Genomic DNA, 17,213 nt, shown 5'->3' on the forward strand with positions numbered 1-17,213 from the left:
GGGGGGGTGTATATGGTATGTACAGGTTTGAATTCATTCATTCATTACTTAGATCTTCATGTGATTGCTCGCGTGCCGTCTACACAAGAGCTTCGCTGTTACTCTTGTAATAACCGTCACTTTTTTTTTGGTTCACTACACCTGGCATTTTCGTCACTCCCCCGATTCTACTTTCATTTTTTTTTGTTATCTCTCGGTTCTTTTTTTTTGTTTCCTTTTTTCTTTTTCGCCCTCCATTGCTGTGAAGTTTCTTACTATTCCCCCCAGCGCACTTGCGAAGCGGGACGCGGAGGGGTGTGTGAGGGGTAATACGGAATATACTGGGGCAGAGGTGTGTGTGTATCAAAAACAAAGAAGCCATCATCTAGATTTACAAAGGTAGCGGCAAGAAGGGAGAGAGAGTGAAGGGAAGGGAAGGGAAGGGAAGGGGAGAGGGAGTGCACGTATAAAAGTGGAAACGTAAATAAAATCCCCTGATCAGATACGGCAACAGGTTTTTTTTCTTCGGTGTGGTTGTACAGTGAAGCGGGGAAAAGATGGAGAGCTACAAGGATGTGATTCTGAGCCAACCGCCGGCAATGTACCAGCGACTGCCCCAGCCTTCTAATGTCGCCGTAGAAAACTACAAGGGCATTCTTTTATGTGCCTGCCCTGTAAATATTCCCAATGGCGCCTCCATGGAGCTTCGGGGGAACAATGCCACTGCCCCGACCGGCCCCGTATTCGTACCGGCTGGTGGGTCCAACACGCCACTGGGCTTAGGGCCCTCTGCGGAGGAGCGCGCAACAATGGAGCGGAACCACCGCCAGCGTGTAGAAAACCTGAAGTCGCAGCGTGCCAATGTCTGCGCAGTCGTTTCACAGCATAAGCGCTGGCTTCGCAGCTTCGCTAAGCAGATGCGACAAATGAAGGAGGAGGAAGTGGTGCGTGAGGTTGAGCGCGCCCGACGTGTGGACCAGATGAGGCGCAAGTGGGCACAGAAGGCAAGCGAAGCAACTGCGCAAGAGCAACAAGAGCGCGGTGCAGCGTTGGATGCCGATAGAGGGGGACAAGGGGGCCAACAGCAGCAACAGCAACAGCAAAGACTCAGTGAAGGAGCAATGGGGAATGTACCTTCAGCACCTGAAGCAAAAGAAAAGAAAAAGGTAGGGAAGAAAAAGAAGAAGCCCAAGTGGGCCCTCACAGAGGATGAAGCCTTGGAAGATGAGATTGCGGAGGCGGACGACCTGCTTGAGTTCGCAAAGAACCTCGACTATGACAAATTCATCAGTGATTACGAGGTGGCTGGCGCTCTTGCCATCATGCGGGACAGGGTGGAGGAACTCACACGCGAGAATAATTGGACGAAGGAATCCGTGGAACGGGCGGCTAAAGAGAACGCCGACGACGAAGATGAGCATGAATGTGATTATGAAGGAGAAGCTGAGAAGAAGGGTGCATACGATGCAGAGGCGCGTGGCCAAAGGAGGAAGGAACTCCAACAGCAGCTGTCGAGCACAGCTGTGGCGCGTAAGGCGGCTCCAGCGCAGGTGGCGGCTCATGATAAGGAATGGAGCAATTCAACCTCGATTGCTGGTGCTTTACGGCGTGCAATCATGCGCGACGCCTTACAGCTTGCGGAGCGTATTCTCGCGTCTTCTGAATCAATGCAACGGATTCACACAAAGTTCAGTTTGGCTCGCATTCTGCAGTACTGTGCCGTGTGCGGCGAGGATCCGCGAGAGGCAATGCAAAAACCGTCCATTGGTGGGAAGAAAGGACTTGAGAAGGAGCCACAAATTGTAAAATTACACCCCGATGCCACTGGACTGGAGACTGAAACTAGTGATGGTCAAGGGGGTCAGCGGCGCGTCCTTTTGGATCTTCAGCGCTCTAAGGAAAGGACTCAGGGGTTGCCGTATTTGTATCGTTGCCCTGCCATATGATGGACTTTTCCGATTATTAACTATTTTTACGCATCGTTGTGACGGACTTGTTGAGGCGGTGGCTTCCGTGGTTGGACCACTGTGCGGATAAATTTCCGTAACTCAGCTCTTATAGTCTCCGGTTTCCCGTTTTTCCACAACCGATTTGCGTCGGTTGTGTCTCTTAGTGGTGTAGTCGAAATGTGGGGTCCTTCTCGTTTTGTTTCACGCACCTTCAATTTTTTGTTTGTTAGAGGTTTCTTGTGCCTGCTTTTTTTTTTTCCTTTGCCAGAGCTTAGGGAAACTAAAAGTATGGAGAAAAACAATTGGGTGGCTCGAGGCAGAAGGAAGAAGTGAAGAAAAGGAAAAGGAAGAGGGGAGATGTGCAGGGAGCTGCATACACACACGCACGTATATAACAATATACTCTTATATGTGTTAACAGGGCCATCGGGCTAGTGATAGTTGATGCTGTTAGTGTTTGTCGTGTGCTGCATGAAATACGTCAACAATATGAGGATGTTGTCGGTTAATTTAGATAAAACGTGTGTGTAGTTGCCTCAGAGAGTTGGGGTGGTGGTGGTTGTGGCGGTGATGCTGCTGTGTGAATAGGAGGAGAGTAGGGGTAGCGGTGGAAGTTGAGGAACCCATGTATATTTTTTTTTGTTCATGTATTAAGACAGCGGTTTCCATTCTTGTAATTGAAGCACCTACGGGGAAAAAAAGAAAAAAAAAGGAAAGATTGTGTAGGGAACAAAAAGTCTTTGAGAAGTTGGAGACATTTTCACCCTTACTCTTTTTTTTTCTCTGGGGAGGTTTCCCGTATCACTCTTTGGGAGCCTTTGTCGTTTTTTTATAAAAAAAAATTGGTGTGCATATATGTGTGTTGGGGGCAGGAGGGGATGAGTTGGCTGCTCCTTCACACGTATAATCTCAACGTCTCCCTTTTTCTTTTGTTGCCTTGGCTTCCTTTTGTGTTTCAGTTGCTGTGAAGTTGTACCATTGACTGTTGTGCTTTCAGTAGACTAAAGCAGGCTTCATCTTCGGTTGTTGTCAAAGGCTTACTTCTTCCCCCTTATTTTACACACATTTTTTACATGTGCTCAAGAAACTTGGTGTGCTTTCGCATTTTTCCTTTTTTTTTTTTTTAAATGGTCTCCTCTTGTCGTTCATTTATTCAGTGCACATGCACTTAAAGTATTGAGTGCTGAGCTACCTGTTTTCGTCCATCCCTCGTCCTTGTTTCTTTTCTTTTTCCTTCGCCCCCTGTTTATTATGGATAGCGTCGTGGTAACGTGAACAGCGGCAGCAAACGGCAGAAGGGAAAAGAGATAAATATATATATATATATATATTTTTTTTTGTTTTTCAAAAAGAAAGAGTAGAAGAGAATGGAAGGAAGTGGAAGTAACTTCTTTACTGGTGCCGCGGCGAACTCAAATGCCGCCACGCAGCAGCGGCGGGTGCACCCGATCCGCCCCGTCACAATTAAACAACTGCTCGAGGCTCAACGTGTGGGTGAAGGTGTGACGGTTATTGATGGTCGTGAGGTGACACAAGCAACTGTTGTGGGGCGAGTGGTGGGCTACGAAAACGATAGCGACAACCGCTTCAGTGGCGGTGCCCTCACGGCTAAACACCACGGCTACCGAATTACTGATGGCACTGGTGTTGTTGTGGTGCGGCAGTGGATGGATGCCGACCAGCAGGATGATCCGCTGCCATTGCAATGTTATGTGCGGGCAGCCGGTACAGTGAAGATGTGGCAAAACTCTCCTATTGTTACGGGCACGGTGCGGCTTGTGTCAGACTGTAATGAACTAAACTATCACTTTCTTGACGTGATTCTCACACATCTACGACTCACGCAGGGGTCGCGACGTCCCAGCTCTGCTGCTCCCGCTGCAGTTCCCAATACGGCGAGTGCAGTCGGTGTTCAGAACATGTTTCCTGGTGGTGATGGAAAGGTGTTCACGACTGATGTTGTCATCAACACAATCAGGCAGAAGGCACGGGGGGAGGAGGGACTTTCCATGGATGAAATCTCTGCGGCTGCATTGCAATATGGTTTCAGTGGTCAAGACGTACGCAACGCCATACGTACGTTGATGGAGGAGGGAAAGATTTACCAAACACATGATTGTAAGTTTGGCATTTAAAACAAAATGAAACAATAAAGAGGGGGGAAAAAAAAGAATAGTAGTTCTTGCACGTAATTTTTTCACCTATGCCTGTTGGTGTTGTGGTGTGCTTGCGGCCGGAGGAGGAGGAAGAAGAGGAGTTGGGGATGGGGTGTTGGGCTTAGACTATGGGAAAAAAAAAATGCACGTATTTGCATATGCATGTATTTATTTATGTATGTGCCTGTGGTGTCGGGGGAGAAAAATTTTGTTTTTTTTTTTTGAGTCTGGGCGTGGGTGATGCGGGAAAAGGGGGGGGGTGAAAAAAGAAGAAAAATGGGAATAACTTGCAAAATAGGAATGGAGGTAGTGGAAGGGAAAGGGGAGAAGCCAACAGAAACGTTTTTCTTCCTGTCACTTTATTTCTTTGTGCTTGTTTAGCAGGCTTTCCTTTGTTACCTGCTTTAACGGTCAGTGGCGGATAGAATGGTATGAATATAAATAAATATATAAATATATATATATATATATATATTTATACGTATGCGTACCTATATACATCTGGAGAGAAGGCTGAAGTAATTTTTGTGCTTCCTTTTTCCTTTAGCTTTATTGATTTGTGCAGATGCCAGCCACTGGGCGTACAGGTGAAAGATTAAAAATTGTGTCTGGCGCACCGTTTAAATAAGTGTGACTCATCTTTATGCATTATATACATTATATATATATATATATATACAGAATAAAACAAACTATAGAAATGCCCCTTCCCCTCTATTTTCAACTCTCTATTTTTACCATCAGTATGAGGCACTGCCGCTGCAAAAATTTTCCCTCCATTGTTGTGACCATGGTGGTGAATAGCAGCAGAGGGCGTTACTTGTGACAATAATAATAATAATGATAATGATAATAGTAATAGCCGTAATGAGAGGAATAATAATGAGAATAATATGTTGCAACACCATGACACATGTGCGAGCGGGCCGCGCAGTGGTGTGTTTCATAGCGGATGGGAGGGGGGAGGTGCGGCGGCAGGGGAATAAAAATTGTGTTTGTTTGTTTTTTATTTTGCTTTTCTTTCTCTGTCATTGTTGCAGTCATTTGTTGGTATGTTTATTATCATTTTGAAGAAGATACTTTTCTTCCCATTCATTTTTCCTCCATTTTTTTTTTCTTGTTTATATTGTGTGAGTCCTCTGCCCTATCCCGCGTATCATATTGGGGCTTTCCATTTTGTTCTTTTATTATTGTTTTAATTCCCGCTAATCTGTACCGTTTATTATATTGTCACGAGTAACGTGTGTTGCTGATAATGTCATGTGCGCACGCATGTTAGGGACTTTTCTTCCCCTCCCCCCCCCCATTCGAAGAGTTGTGCGCTGCGTTTTTTTTTTTACTATTTTGTTTTTATGCGTATTTGTGCGAAGGAAGCGGGGAAGGATTGGTGAGTTTGGTTGGTTGAGGAAAAAAAACAAAACGAAGGGAAATGATACACCTTAAGAAGAAATACGGGGGAAAAAAGAAAAAGAAGGAAAGAAAGACGTTGGAGGACAGGAGGAGAGTATTTATCTGCTTATACATATATATATATATGTGTGTGTGTGTGTATGTGTGATATATTTGTGGAAAAGGCAGCATTAGTTAAGTACTGTGTTTTTTTTTTTCCGCCCCAAGTTCTTACCTGTCTTTTGCCTTTATCTCTTCACATATCCCTCACATATGTGAGTACGCATTTGTGTGCTGTCCATCACCATTTTCCACTGAATGGGGTTGGAAGTGCTTTAAAATGGATTCACCTCCTCTCTTCCATCCTTACTTTCCTCCATTTTCTTTTTTCTTTTTTTTCGTTACTGCGCGCTTTTTTTCTTTGAAAGCCCCAAAGATGGATGATGTTGTTTCCCTTTTGTTGTTGTTGTTTTTTCTGTCCAGTCCTTAATTTTGTGTCCCGTGTGGTCACACTTTCTTTCCCTTTGTTTTTTTCGTACTTTTCTATTTTGGCTTCTCTCATCCTTTTTTTAAAATTTAATTCTTGTGGCTCAATGCGCTTCGTTTTTCTCCCTTTTCACTGCAACTTATTACATCCTCTTCATCATCAACGTGGTAAGAGAGGCGAAAAAACTAAAAGATAATTTAGTAACTATCAGTCTATTGGTAGGAGAAAAGTTAGTTCGTTACGCACGTAAGATTATTTACAAAATAAATCTACATACAGGTTTTAAAGTAAAGGTTTTTTTGTTTTTGAAAGGAGGGAAACAAAAAACAACAACAACAACAACAACAACAACAACTAAAACCAAATCGAAGTGGAAGAATGATGCGCCGTGTTTATGCCCCGGTGTTTTGCAGTGTTGCCGCTGCCCGCTTTGCCGCCACCAGCGCCGCGAAGAAGTATGATTTATTTGGTTATGAGGTGGATACCAACACTGCACCATGGATTGAAAAGATCAAGAAGTGCAAGTATTACGACGAAGCCGGGGAGGTGCTCGTAAACATGAACGTCAGTAACTGCCCGCCGGATATCGCCACATATAATGCCACACTCCAGTGTATTTACCAGTCCCCCTCGAAGCAGTCGACACCCGTGGATAATGAAAGTAAGTTCTGCGCGATGATGGATTTGTTGGAGGAGATGCAGCACCGTAACAGGTTAAAACCTAACGAAGAATCCTGGACATGGGTGATGAAGGAGTGCGTAAAGAGTGGCCAGTTCCGCCTCGGCTACTGCATTCAACAGGTGATGGAAACGGAATGTAAGGGATGCCCAGCAGATCTCGTAAAGGCCAATGAAGCCAATGCACAGAAGGCGAAAACAGAGGGGAAAGAACATCCAGGGCACCTTTCACAGCAGGCAGGATTGTTTGATGTAAAGGTAGAGTAAAAGTACCTCCCCACACACGCAATAGAGGATTCTCTTTTTGACATTCTTCTTGTGTTTAGGTTTTGTGGGTGTGGTGTGGTGTGGTGTGGCGCCTCTATTTGTATGTTTATTTATTTGGTCGCGTCGGGTAGTTGGCTTGCGCACTCGCAACATATTGACCTTTTTCTCGAATAAACATAAATATATATATATATATATATTTTCTAGTACGTAGGTGTGTGTGTGTGTGTGTATGTATGGGTGTGTTGGGGTGGCTTTGTTTGAGAAGGGGCGTGTAGTAATGCTGTGGGAGTTTGGATAGGGAAAGGTTTCGTCTCTCTCTCTCTCTCTCTGTGCGTGTGTGTTTATAATATGCATGCATGGAGTGATTGGTGTGCGGAGGTGGGACGGGACGGCGCGTGGCGGGACGGGACGGGACGGGACGGGAAAAAAAAGAACACAAGGAAGGTAAGAAGGAAGGGAGAGTCAGAGGTAAGTTGCAAGGCAATACGCGCATCTTGTCGGTTCGTTACCATGCGTGTGTGGTGTGTGGTGGGGTGTGGCGACACATTATTTTCTTTCGTTTTATTTTTTGTTTCACCACCGCCGCAAGTGCTTACCATCACCATCACTCTCTCTCCACATACAAGCTTCCTCTTTATCTTCTCTTGTTTAACAATAATAATAATTTATCATTATTATTATGAAAATTTCTTATTCCTAAAAATTCTGTCGGTTGCCGTTCGTAATGTGTTGTTGTTAGTTTGGTACTAGTAGCGGTGGAAAGGGAGATTCTGGGAAATGTTGAGGTAATGCATGTGCATGCGTGTATACGAACACTTTGCGTATGTGCATATGTGCGTACCGCTTCCCTATATCTTCCTCTATCTCTCTCTCTATATTTATATATATATATATATTCGTATGCGTGTGAATGATGCTTATTTGTCTTGCATTCCTCCTGTGCCGGGGGGAGTGCGCGAGTAATGTGATCCGTGTGTGCGTATGAAGGAAGTATAGTAATGGTCGATAATTCATTTTGTCCCTCTTCTCCTCTTTTTGGTTGCTATTGGCTTTGCCATTCTTATTTTATTTTTTAGTCTCGCAAACATTAGAGCATAGATATTCCTACATGCATGTCGTCTTTTCCATATACCTACCACCCTTTTAGTATCACGCGACTGTTAGGGCTTCTGGAAAGTATGCTTGTATTTGTTCGAATATACTTGAGGGGGAGGAGTTGGACTTTGAGTTTATTTATCTGTAGCGTTCTTCGGCCTATTTTCCTTATTCCGTTACATGCAAGAAGCGCTGAGCTGCGGTAGAAGGAACAGCAACACATTACAAACTGCCACTGACACCATCTTTAACACAATGGTTGTTATTTGTTGTTGTCATTATGATTTTTATTATGTATGACCAACCTTTTTGTTTTTCCCTACCCCACGCCATGTCGTGTTCACAGCGGTAACATTCGTAGCAGCGGCGTCAGTTATTATCAACTTTAGTTTTACTCTGTTTTCTCTTTCTCTTTCCTTATTTGTTTCTTTAACTTTCGAGCAAAAGGAGGAGGAGGAGGGGGGGGGTATCGGAGTTGAATATGAGGGGGTCTTTGCCTCTTTTATTCAACCCTGTGCTACCGCCAAGTACCGCCCGCTTGCGTTTGCTGACGTACCCGATGGCTCTCGCTCAACCTCATGCCTCTGTGCCTCTCATTCAGCCAACTATTGATGGCACACATGACGGCCGAAATGGTGCGACCGTTTCATTAAGGACACAAGCAAGAATGCATGGCACTGCAGATAGCACGATGGCAACTGCGGGGGATAGCTCACAGAACAACAGTGTTATGGATTCGCCGCGCTGGTTGCGTAACCCCGATGAGTTGTGCGTCGCCGCGCTACGGCGCAGTAGGGACGTGAACAAAATTAACTCCTATGTCGCCACGTATAAGTTCGATGATCCTCAGTGGGCTCCGCTGCTTCTGCCGGAGGTAACGCTACGGCCACAAGTGAATTCAACTGGTGACAAACCAAACGGTGGGAATGAAGCAGCAGCCGACGTGGTTTCGGTTGGTCCCTCTGTTTCAGCAACTCCAGAATCCACCCCACCGCCGCCGCCGTCATCATCATCATCGTCACCGTATTCCTGCCACGCTGATTGTGTATCGATAAGTCACAACAAAATGATCATGTTGGAGTGTATGTCCCGCCATGTGAATTTCTCACTGCGGCATATTGTACAAAAGGGACACGGTATATATCTTATTTACCATGCGCAGCATAGTATTTTGCAACCAAAAGGCTTGGTGGAGCAATCCTTTGTGACGTGTTCATTTGGCATCCGTGGGGAGCGCTTGCGCACAGACATTGTGCACGTGGGTCCAATTGACGCTGCTGATGTCATGGAGTTGCAACCCTCAGAGGGGCATGACCATCCACGATGTTGTTTCAACCTATACCAGAAGTCAGATGTGAGGCGCGGTGTTATTGCTGTCTCTCAAGTGGAGGGATATGGTACCTGGTTTCAGCGGAAGCCGATGTTGTGGCAGCGCTCAAGACGAATTGGGGCACTGCAAAGCCAGCTCGGGGCCTTTGCGTACGATCTAGTTGACCCGCATGAAGTGGGAAAGTGGCGTGATTGTGAGGTTTCTCTTTTAGCACCGCATATGCGGTTCTTCCGCAACGGCTTGAATGGCGCCGAGGCAGTGGGTATTATTGCCTCCTCACAGGTCGCACAGCAGCGGCGCTTGTACCTGGGCGAGTTTGAAGCCCCAGCCATAACGGCACTCGATGCTGTTCAACAGCTGGCACATGCATCCGCCCTGCGCTGCAAATTGGTCACACCTGTTGTAGATCCTAATGGAGTGGGGGGTACCGGCAGTGGGAGTTTAGGGGACGAAAACATGGATAAGCATATCGATATGGAAACACTCCTTCCTCTTAGTTGGGCAACGCGTACTCCACCACCTTATGTTCCACTGGAGGCCGATCTTCCTTTTAAACTACAAATGTCGCGGCCGACTGTATTCGCCGAGAGTCATCAGCAGAATCAGGCGTACCCAACAGGTGGAACGGTGGGTTCTCCCTTTGTTCGTGGGGCCCCGATGATGATGTTTGAATACAACATGCATCAGGGTGTGGATCATTATGTTTACGATGACGCGCCAAGTGCGCGGCCCATGAAATGGTGGTCGCAAAAAAGCAACATGCCTTACAGTGGATACATGTACTTCGCGCGGAGTGGTCTCGTTGATCGATTTACACCATCAGAGGACATACCAAATCCGCTTGAACCCACATCAAAGCGCAAGCCTCTGCATGCCGTTGTCCCACCAACAAAAGTTGTACAGGAACGTCTAAGAAAATACAGACGAAAGCAACAGGAGGGACACAAGCAGAGAAGAAGGGCATCAAGTGGAAGTGGAGTGAGCAATGAACCCGATGCAGTGAATCGCCAAGAATCCGTATCGAGGGGAACATGTGAATAATTTCATCTTCAAATATGCAGTGACAGACGGCAGGAGAAAGCCAGGTAATTTAAAGTGGCTGCGATGGCGGCGGTATTTGGTGAGGAGCGTTCACGTATCGTAGTGGGCATGGTTGGTTTTTTTATGTTCCCTTTCCTTTGACTCCTTTGCTTCTCTTCGCTTTTTTTTTTACTGCGGAAGACGTTTACGGAGCGAAAAAAAAAAATGGGGAATGTATGAGGGACCTGCTCACGGGAAGATCAACACAGGGATTAGTGTGGTGTTAATCCTTCAAAAGTTTCTTTTTTTTTTTAATTAAAAAAGAAAAAGATGAAACTTGGGGGTTAATAGAATAGTCCTTGTGGCGTGCGTATTATCGCCTTATATTTCATGTGTTTGTTTTGTGACATGTGCCGCTCCTTCCTTCTCTATGCGCATTTATTATCATTTTCCTTTTCCCCCCTTTCTGCTACAGAGGTTACTTATCTCCTTTCGAGTGCTTACCTCACTGCCTCGTTGAAGGAGTTGCGTGTTTATCCCGTTCGCACAATACTGACAAAAGTGGAATAACAAAACAAAACAAAACAACAACAACAACAACAACAACAAAAACAAAATGTTTGGTTCCCGGAAGGCGTCTCGACGCAGGTCGTACAGGAGCAGGTCGACAATGGGGTCACGTGTGGATATTGATTTTTGTAAGTTTGAGGAACCTCCGTCACCACGGGAAGGGGAGAGACGCTGCTTATTTGTACTTGATCCACTTGAGCACTACGTGGAGAGCAAAGATCGCATGGTGGAATTACTACCGGGACGTGTGGAGACGGTTGATGGTGTGAATACATATTACATCAATGGGTGTACCACAGAAGAGAAGTTTCCTGGACTTGATTACACTTGTTACAGGGTGGATCTCCGAGACACGTACCGATCGCGATGCGCAGTACCACCTGAGGCCACACCTGAGGAGAAATTTATTTCACATCGACACCGAAAGTTGATCCCGTACAACAGTCGGAAGCCGGTGGTGGTTTACCTGCCCGAGGACGCCCAGTTGCACTACCGTATTTGGACGGGTGGCCAGGAGGTGGTGGCCAAGAAAGCCGAAGAATAATGATTTAAAAAAAAAAAAGAAGGAGAGTCGAAAATATATGCGTCATGTGTGCCTATGTGCTTTTTTTTGTTTTTGTGCGTTGAAAACACATTTTCTGCTCGCCACTTTCGCTCGTCTTCCTTCATTTCAGTGGGAACAACCGACATTCTCCTTGTCTTTTTTTTTTCTTTTCCATCTTGCTCTCCTCCTTACTTTCCATATTTACACCACCGTGATGTACATGTTTGAGTTTGCGTGTGTAGTGGTAGGAGAACCCTTCTCAACCCTGTTATAACTTTTCAATTCACTACATGTGTATTGGTTCCTTCAATCAAAGATGGGAAGTGTGCACATATGTATTTTTTTTTCCTGTGTATGTGCGAGCGTGTATGAGGGTGGAACGCAGAGAAAAAGGATGGAAAGAAAACAAAAGAAGACCCGTTCGATGTACAGTTTTGTTGTTTTTTTTTTCAAAAAAAGAAAGGATTTTACTGCCGTTTTAACTTCTTTCCTTTTCTTTCCTTTCCTTTCTTTTTTTCTTTTTTGTCTCCTCTCCTTTGTCCCACCTACTTCTCAGGACGTGATAAAGTGTATATTTACGGGAGAGCATCACAAGAAAGCGACGGAAGCTTGGGGGACAAGCGCACACATAAACATACATAAACACACACACACACACAAAAAGAAGGAAGCGATGAAGGGGAAGGCAAAGGAGGGGAGTGAAAGGAGTTGTATAAAATTTGCAGGGCTGTTAGTGAGTGTTGCATGCTTGATTAGCTGCGGTATGGAGTGATGGCTCTGTATTGCAATTTGTTCTAGTGATGTCGTTTTGTTTTTTTTGTCTTTTAACTGTTTTGGTTCTCCTTTCCATTTTTTCCATCTTACGGTATGGTTGGTGGTATGTAATTCTTTTGAAAGGGCGCTCATTGATGTGTTATGAGTGTTGGCGTACAATTTGCCGTCTTGAGGTGTGTTAAACCTCTTTATGTTTCTTTCCTCCTCCTTTCCCCGTCCTCCCGTTCATTCTTTTGGTTGTCTGCTTTTTGTGTTTCCGCAGGAAGGAAGGGTGCGTGAATTTTCATTATCTTGTTTTTCTCATGGTCGAAATTTATATTATCCTCCTTTTTGTTTTGTTTTCTTTTTCTCTTTAGTAGCGCTCGCCACTCCTCTTCCCGGGTACTCCGCACACCAACGGCGATAATAATAATTTAAAAAAAAAAGAACGTGTGATTGGCGGACGGGCAACGGAGTTTTGCAGAGGGGCAATATAGTGAAACCAAAAAAGAGTCACAGCCGGTAGATAGTGCACGGTGTCAACGAGTTTGTGTGCGCGTGTGCGTGGTTTCTTCATTGCTCCTTATGTACGCAAAGGGTACGCGAGGTTTGCGTAACCTTGATGAGACACTCGCGGCGCTACGGCAGAATGCCCGCCAGGAAGCGCGTTTGACTCGGGAGGAATTACGACGCTACGTAATCCGTGAGGACATTCGCCGCCAGAATGCGGAACGTCGGTTTCAGCAGCAGGGGGAGTTGCTTAATGGTGCCCGCTCCGGTAATGTCACTTCGGCTTCTGTTGGGTGCGAGAGCGATGCGGCGCTGCCTGGTTGGTATGATGGCCAATTCGCCCCCCCTGATGCGGGAGATATGAACTCTGATGCCGCCATCCATCACGGTGATGCGGGTGATATCGTGGAGGATGTGACGGAACGGGTATCCCGGGCTGCACACACGCTTTACCCTCAGCTTCTCAATGAGATAGATGCTTGTGCTGTTGACCTATGGCCTCGGCAGCATGACTGTGTAGATGGAGATGAGGATGAAGAAAGCGTGCAAGTATTTAGTGGTGACTGTGTGGTGGAATGGAGTGGAAATAGATCACCTCTTTTGCTACGTTGCACGCGTCCTTCGAGTACCGGCTATCTTCCACTAGTACCATCATCTACAGGGAAGGAAGTGCTGCCTCGCGGGCGGAGCGGTAACACATCGAAAGTAACCGAAACCAAACCACCGGTTGTTTGTTTTGATGGGGATATGTGTTCGAGGTTGTATGAGTATGATGGTGGGGCTGATCCACTGAAGTCTGCTCTGCTTTCCGCCAAACGAATGTGTGAAGGGCGAGGAGTTGTGTCGGGTAATTCACCCAGCGAAACGAAGGGTCCTTTAGCCCCCCAGCGGCCAACGAAGCGTTGTTGGGACCCACGAGCTGCCAACAAGCCTGTGCTACACAGCGTAGGCACTGCTGTAGCTGAGAGCTCTGCGAAGTCTATTGCGAAGAAGATTCGCCAGTCAGTGAAGCAGCAGCCGCATGGTACGGGTGACAAGGGGAGTCAGGATGTATCGGAGCGCATTTTTGTTGAACCGCGAAGCTTCGTTACGGAGCCCAAGGGTGAAGAAGTTATTTATGTCCAAGTCGCACAACCGCTCATGGCTCACTTCTGTGATGGTTGTGGTGCTTGTGCGGCGCGGGACGTAACCACCGGTCTGCCGGATTCGTGCACATCATGCGGTGAGACATTTGGTCCCGTGGCACCGATGCGGCGGTACATTTCATCAGATGATGATGGTGAGGGGTATTCAATGAACCGCACTGCGGCGCGCGGGAGGTCGGGGTCTTCAGAAGTGAAGGCGGATGTGGGAGTTGGTGGCTTGGAGGCGCACGGTGTTCCCCCTGATGTTTCACGTGCCAAATCTCACAGGGCAGCAACGATGGGAACTGAGGTGCAGAGGCCCTGTTCCGTTGGCGGTTCCGCTGTTGCCACACAGGCTGGTGCAAGAAATGGTCCAAAGCCCCTTCCGCTGACTGCAAAGGGACTTTACTTCCTTTACTTGTGGGACCAAGCGGTGTCTCGCAGCTAAGATTTTTGTACTCATTCATGAGTAGAGAACTGTGGCTCCCTAATTGTGCCTCTAGTTTTATGGTTGATGCGTTTTATTTTTCCCTTTTCCCCCTTCTTGTTTGTTGCTTTGTTTTGTGGGAATTTGCAGTAGGGGAGGAATTGAGTGGTTGGACTGTGGTGGGGTGTCTCAACTTGCGTGAACGTCTAGCTGTACTGTGACGCTAGCAGTGGTGTACTTGACTTTGCGCGTGTTCATTGGTAGCGCAGAGAGGTGGAGTGATATTTCCTAATCTGTTGTGTATACCTCCATCGCTTAACATAGGCGTGTGTGTGTGTGTGTGTGTGTTTCCGTCTGTTTTTCGTTGGTCGCTTCTCGTAAGCATTTTCTTTCTTTCCTTCCTGTCTTCTTTGATGAACCTATATGCACGTGTCAGAAGTGTTGGAACGTGTTAGTGGTGGTGTGCAGGGATTCAACCGGGGGTGCGCTGAAACGCGTGGAGCGGATAGGAGATCTTTGGTAATTCACCATATTTTGCCTCTTGTATTCTGTTGGCATTCTTGGGCGGCGGTATAATCGCGCTGAGTCTGTGCGTACTAACCCATCCTCGTTCTGTTTTTCTCCGGTCTTCGGCGTTCGAGCAATGCGGAGTTATGTATTTGGCCAACTGTGTTGGATATGCAGGGTCACGGTGGAGCTCCTCATGGCGATGGGAACGGGGGCAAAGTGGATGTTCATGCTTACGCGCCTAGTCATCTTTGCTTTTATGAGCTTCTCGTACTTTGTTCCGATGGTTTATTGGTACTTCTCTTCTCCCAACATCATTCATCGAGTGGCGTATCGGTCCGCCAAAAGAAGCAGACAACGTGTTCCGAGGATAGAGCCCGGACGTGCACTGGGATCGAAGAGAACTGTGGGGAGCACAGGATTTGAGAACTGTCCGAAGGTGGAGGAGCCGGATGACATTGATACCCTGAAAAGCTTGGTGACGCCGCTCCTGTTGTCACGGGATGGTAGAAACTCGGAAGCGACATGTTCAGTTGAATGTGCGGTAAATGACGATCCAAAGCAGGGAACTACTTCCTCTATCCTTTCTGACGAGTTGCGGGGCTCGTGCGGAGGCTCGGTGGCTTTCAGTTCGGTGTATTTGGGTGGGGAAAGGAATGGGAATGGGACAATCAGCGAAAGAACAAAGGAAACCCGGTGTGACAATCCACTGGAGGACGTTGTTTCAAGCGATGATGATGAGGATAGGCAGAACTTAAACAATCGCGCCCGCCTCGATATATATCTTCCCGTGTCACCCGATTCGTCGTCCAACCCAACGGAAGGCGAAGGAACCCCTTCCGCGGGAGTAGAAAATAAGAAATCTCCTATCGTTATTTGTATTTCTGGTGGTGCGTGGATTGTTGGGTGCTACCTGTGGAGCGGGTTAGTAGCGAGGCTTCTAGCGACTCGGGGCTATGCTGTGTTTTGTCCCGACTATCGTAACTTCCCCCAAACAGACATGGAAGGGATGGTTGTTGACATTTCCGATGCCATTGCTTGGGTGGTGCACAACGCCGACCGGTACAACGGGGATGTAAGCAACATAACCCTTGTGGGGCAGTCCGCTGGTGCACATCTTTCGCTCATGTCACTTCTCTCACAAGCGCATCTACACGCTGAAGAGGCCTCCGGAGGGGAACCACCAAGCGGCGCAGCGTATTACGTCAAGCGGTACAACCCCCGTACTTCCATTCGCCGATACATTGGGCTAAGTGGAATATACAATCTTCAAGAGCTTGTTCCTCACTTTGATAAGCGCGGTCTCTACAGCAGCGTGCTCTATAGAATCGCTGGTGGGGAGGATAAATTGGCGAACTTCTCACCTACTGCGTATTTTGGTCCGAAAGTGCTCGGTAGCACCGAAGAGTCGCTTCCAGAGAATATATTTGACTTTCTCCCGAGGTATATATACTTTCTTCATGGTGATGCAGACGAGAGTGCACCCCTGTCTGAGTCAGCGGATATTGCTTTCGCCATGCGTGAGAAGCAGCGGCTCCTGACAAGGCGTAGGTGTGGGAAAAGTGTGGGAAGATGTGCCCCATTTTTCACTTGCGACTCCTCGAGTTCTATCCCGTGCCAACATACTCATTGTTCGCCCTCTCATATGAGTTCCGATGAGAATGGTATGACCAGCATTAGTCCCTGTGCATCATTTGCCAGTGGGGAACCGAAACATCAGTCCAATGGCGGAATACGTGGGCGGGGGTCGTCGGAGTCGAGTGACAAGGAACACAGAGCTTCAGCGGTTGAGATTCGGTGGGTGAAAATACCGGACGCTTCCCACACCGATCCTTTTGTGGAGGAGGTGTTAGTGGGTCATCAGAGCTCACTTGTGGAATTTATTGTCAAACAAGATGATTACCTGGTGCCGGGTCATCGGTGGGAAATAGAGGCAGAATCCAGCGAACCAGACGAGGATGAGTGCAACGGCGCAACTGTTAACACGCCTGGGGATTCCCCAGCAGAGTATTCGGATTCTGTGACCCCAGTGATGCTTCCCGATGCCATTTTGCCACTTCGTGTTCCTCACGAGTCGCGCCCGCTGTTGATGCGAGCTGCTTCATACGTGTGCCCATTCTAGCTGGTAGTTTACATTCTGTTCTTGTCAAGGTTGCTTCATGCATATACACGCTCTCACATGTATATATATTTATATATGTGATTTCGCTGTTTTTTTTTCTTTAGCTGTTGTGGGACGCTACTTTCGTTTAAGCAGAATATTTCATGTTTTAGCGATCTCGGTTAAATATTTGTTGTTGTGGCCAACATCACCCTCTCCGTTTGTTTTTCGATTCACCTCTATGAGGTTTTGGCTAAATGTGTTGGTAGGGCCTAATCAACGCTACGTAAGGGTGCCCATTTGCCCTATCCTTTTTTCAAAGTG

The 17,213-nt window shown here is 46.9% G+C and overlaps 8 protein-coding genes across 8 annotated transcripts, besides 22 other annotated features; all 8 read left to right on the forward strand.

Annotated features, from left to right (window-relative positions):
* Positions 1 to 17,213: part of a sequence feature (sequence corresponds to BAC RPCI93-1P6) that runs on past both edges of the window.
* Positions 172 to 227: a sequence feature (T-rich).
* Positions 389 to 432: a microsatellite.
* Positions 537 to 1,925, forward strand: Tb927.5.1690 (hypothetical protein, conserved; the record flags this gene model as incomplete). Its single annotated transcript, XM_839750.1, has 1 exon — positions 537 to 1,925. One exon carries the CDS (start codon positions 537 to 539, stop codon positions 1,923 to 1,925), a length of 1,389 nt encoding a protein of 462 aa, XP_844843.1.
* Positions 3,236 to 3,259: a microsatellite.
* Positions 3,296 to 4,063, forward strand: Tb927.5.1700 (replication Factor A 28 kDa subunit, putative; the record flags this gene model as incomplete). The annotated part of the gene is made up of 1 exon (XM_839751.1): positions 3,296 to 4,063. The coding sequence occupies one exon, from the start codon at positions 3,296 to 3,298 to the stop codon at positions 4,061 to 4,063; it is 768 nt and encodes a 255-aa protein (XP_844844.1).
* Positions 4,520 to 4,585: a microsatellite.
* Positions 4,734 to 4,762: a microsatellite.
* Positions 4,912 to 4,978: a microsatellite.
* Positions 5,590 to 5,647: a microsatellite.
* Positions 5,823 to 5,896: a sequence feature (CT-rich).
* Positions 6,286 to 6,315: a microsatellite.
* On the forward strand, positions 6,339 to 6,905 carry Tb927.5.1710 (ribonucleoprotein p18, mitochondrial precursor, putative; the record flags this gene model as incomplete). Its single annotated transcript, XM_839752.1, has 1 exon — positions 6,339 to 6,905. The coding sequence occupies one exon, from the start codon at positions 6,339 to 6,341 to the stop codon at positions 6,903 to 6,905; it is 567 nt and encodes a 188-aa protein (XP_844845.1).
* Positions 6,973 to 6,994: a microsatellite.
* Positions 7,082 to 7,105: a microsatellite.
* Positions 7,120 to 7,151: a microsatellite.
* Positions 7,289 to 7,332: a microsatellite.
* Positions 7,562 to 7,597: a sequence feature (AT_rich).
* Positions 7,782 to 7,805: a sequence feature (AT_rich).
* On the forward strand, positions 8,485 to 10,374 carry Tb927.5.1720 (hypothetical protein, conserved; the record flags this gene model as incomplete). The annotated part of the gene is made up of 1 exon (XM_839753.1): positions 8,485 to 10,374. One exon carries the CDS (start codon positions 8,485 to 8,487, stop codon positions 10,372 to 10,374), a length of 1,890 nt encoding a protein of 629 aa, XP_844846.1.
* Positions 10,656 to 10,676: a sequence feature (AT_rich).
* Positions 10,919 to 10,968: a microsatellite.
* Positions 10,970 to 11,467, forward strand: Tb927.5.1730 (ecotin, putative; the record flags this gene model as incomplete). The annotated part of the gene is made up of 1 exon (XM_839754.1): positions 10,970 to 11,467. The coding sequence occupies one exon, from the start codon at positions 10,970 to 10,972 to the stop codon at positions 11,465 to 11,467; it is 498 nt and encodes a 165-aa protein (XP_844847.1).
* Positions 11,784 to 12,239, forward strand: Tb927.5.1740 (hypothetical protein; the record flags this gene model as incomplete). The annotated part of the gene is made up of 1 exon (XM_839755.1): positions 11,784 to 12,239. The coding sequence occupies one exon, from the start codon at positions 11,784 to 11,786 to the stop codon at positions 12,237 to 12,239; it is 456 nt and encodes a 151-aa protein (XP_844848.1).
* Positions 11,953 to 12,005: a sequence feature (CT-rich).
* Positions 12,091 to 12,126: a microsatellite.
* Positions 12,644 to 12,666: a sequence feature (AT_rich).
* On the forward strand, positions 12,806 to 14,302 carry Tb927.5.1750 (hypothetical protein, conserved; the record flags this gene model as incomplete). Its single annotated transcript, XM_839756.1, has 1 exon — positions 12,806 to 14,302. The coding sequence occupies one exon, from the start codon at positions 12,806 to 12,808 to the stop codon at positions 14,300 to 14,302; it is 1,497 nt and encodes a 498-aa protein (XP_844849.1).
* Positions 14,608 to 14,629: a microsatellite.
* Tb927.5.1760 (hypothetical protein, conserved) lies at positions 14,925 to 16,910 on the forward strand (the record flags this gene model as incomplete). Its single annotated transcript, XM_839757.1, has 1 exon — positions 14,925 to 16,910. The coding sequence occupies one exon, from the start codon at positions 14,925 to 14,927 to the stop codon at positions 16,908 to 16,910; it is 1,986 nt and encodes a 661-aa protein (XP_844850.1).

This window comes from Trypanosoma brucei, chromosome 5, assembly GCF_000002445.2.
Source record: "Trypanosoma brucei brucei TREU927 chromosome 5, complete sequence".
Taxonomy (NCBI): Eukaryota; Euglenozoa; class Kinetoplastea; order Trypanosomatida; family Trypanosomatidae; genus Trypanosoma; species Trypanosoma brucei.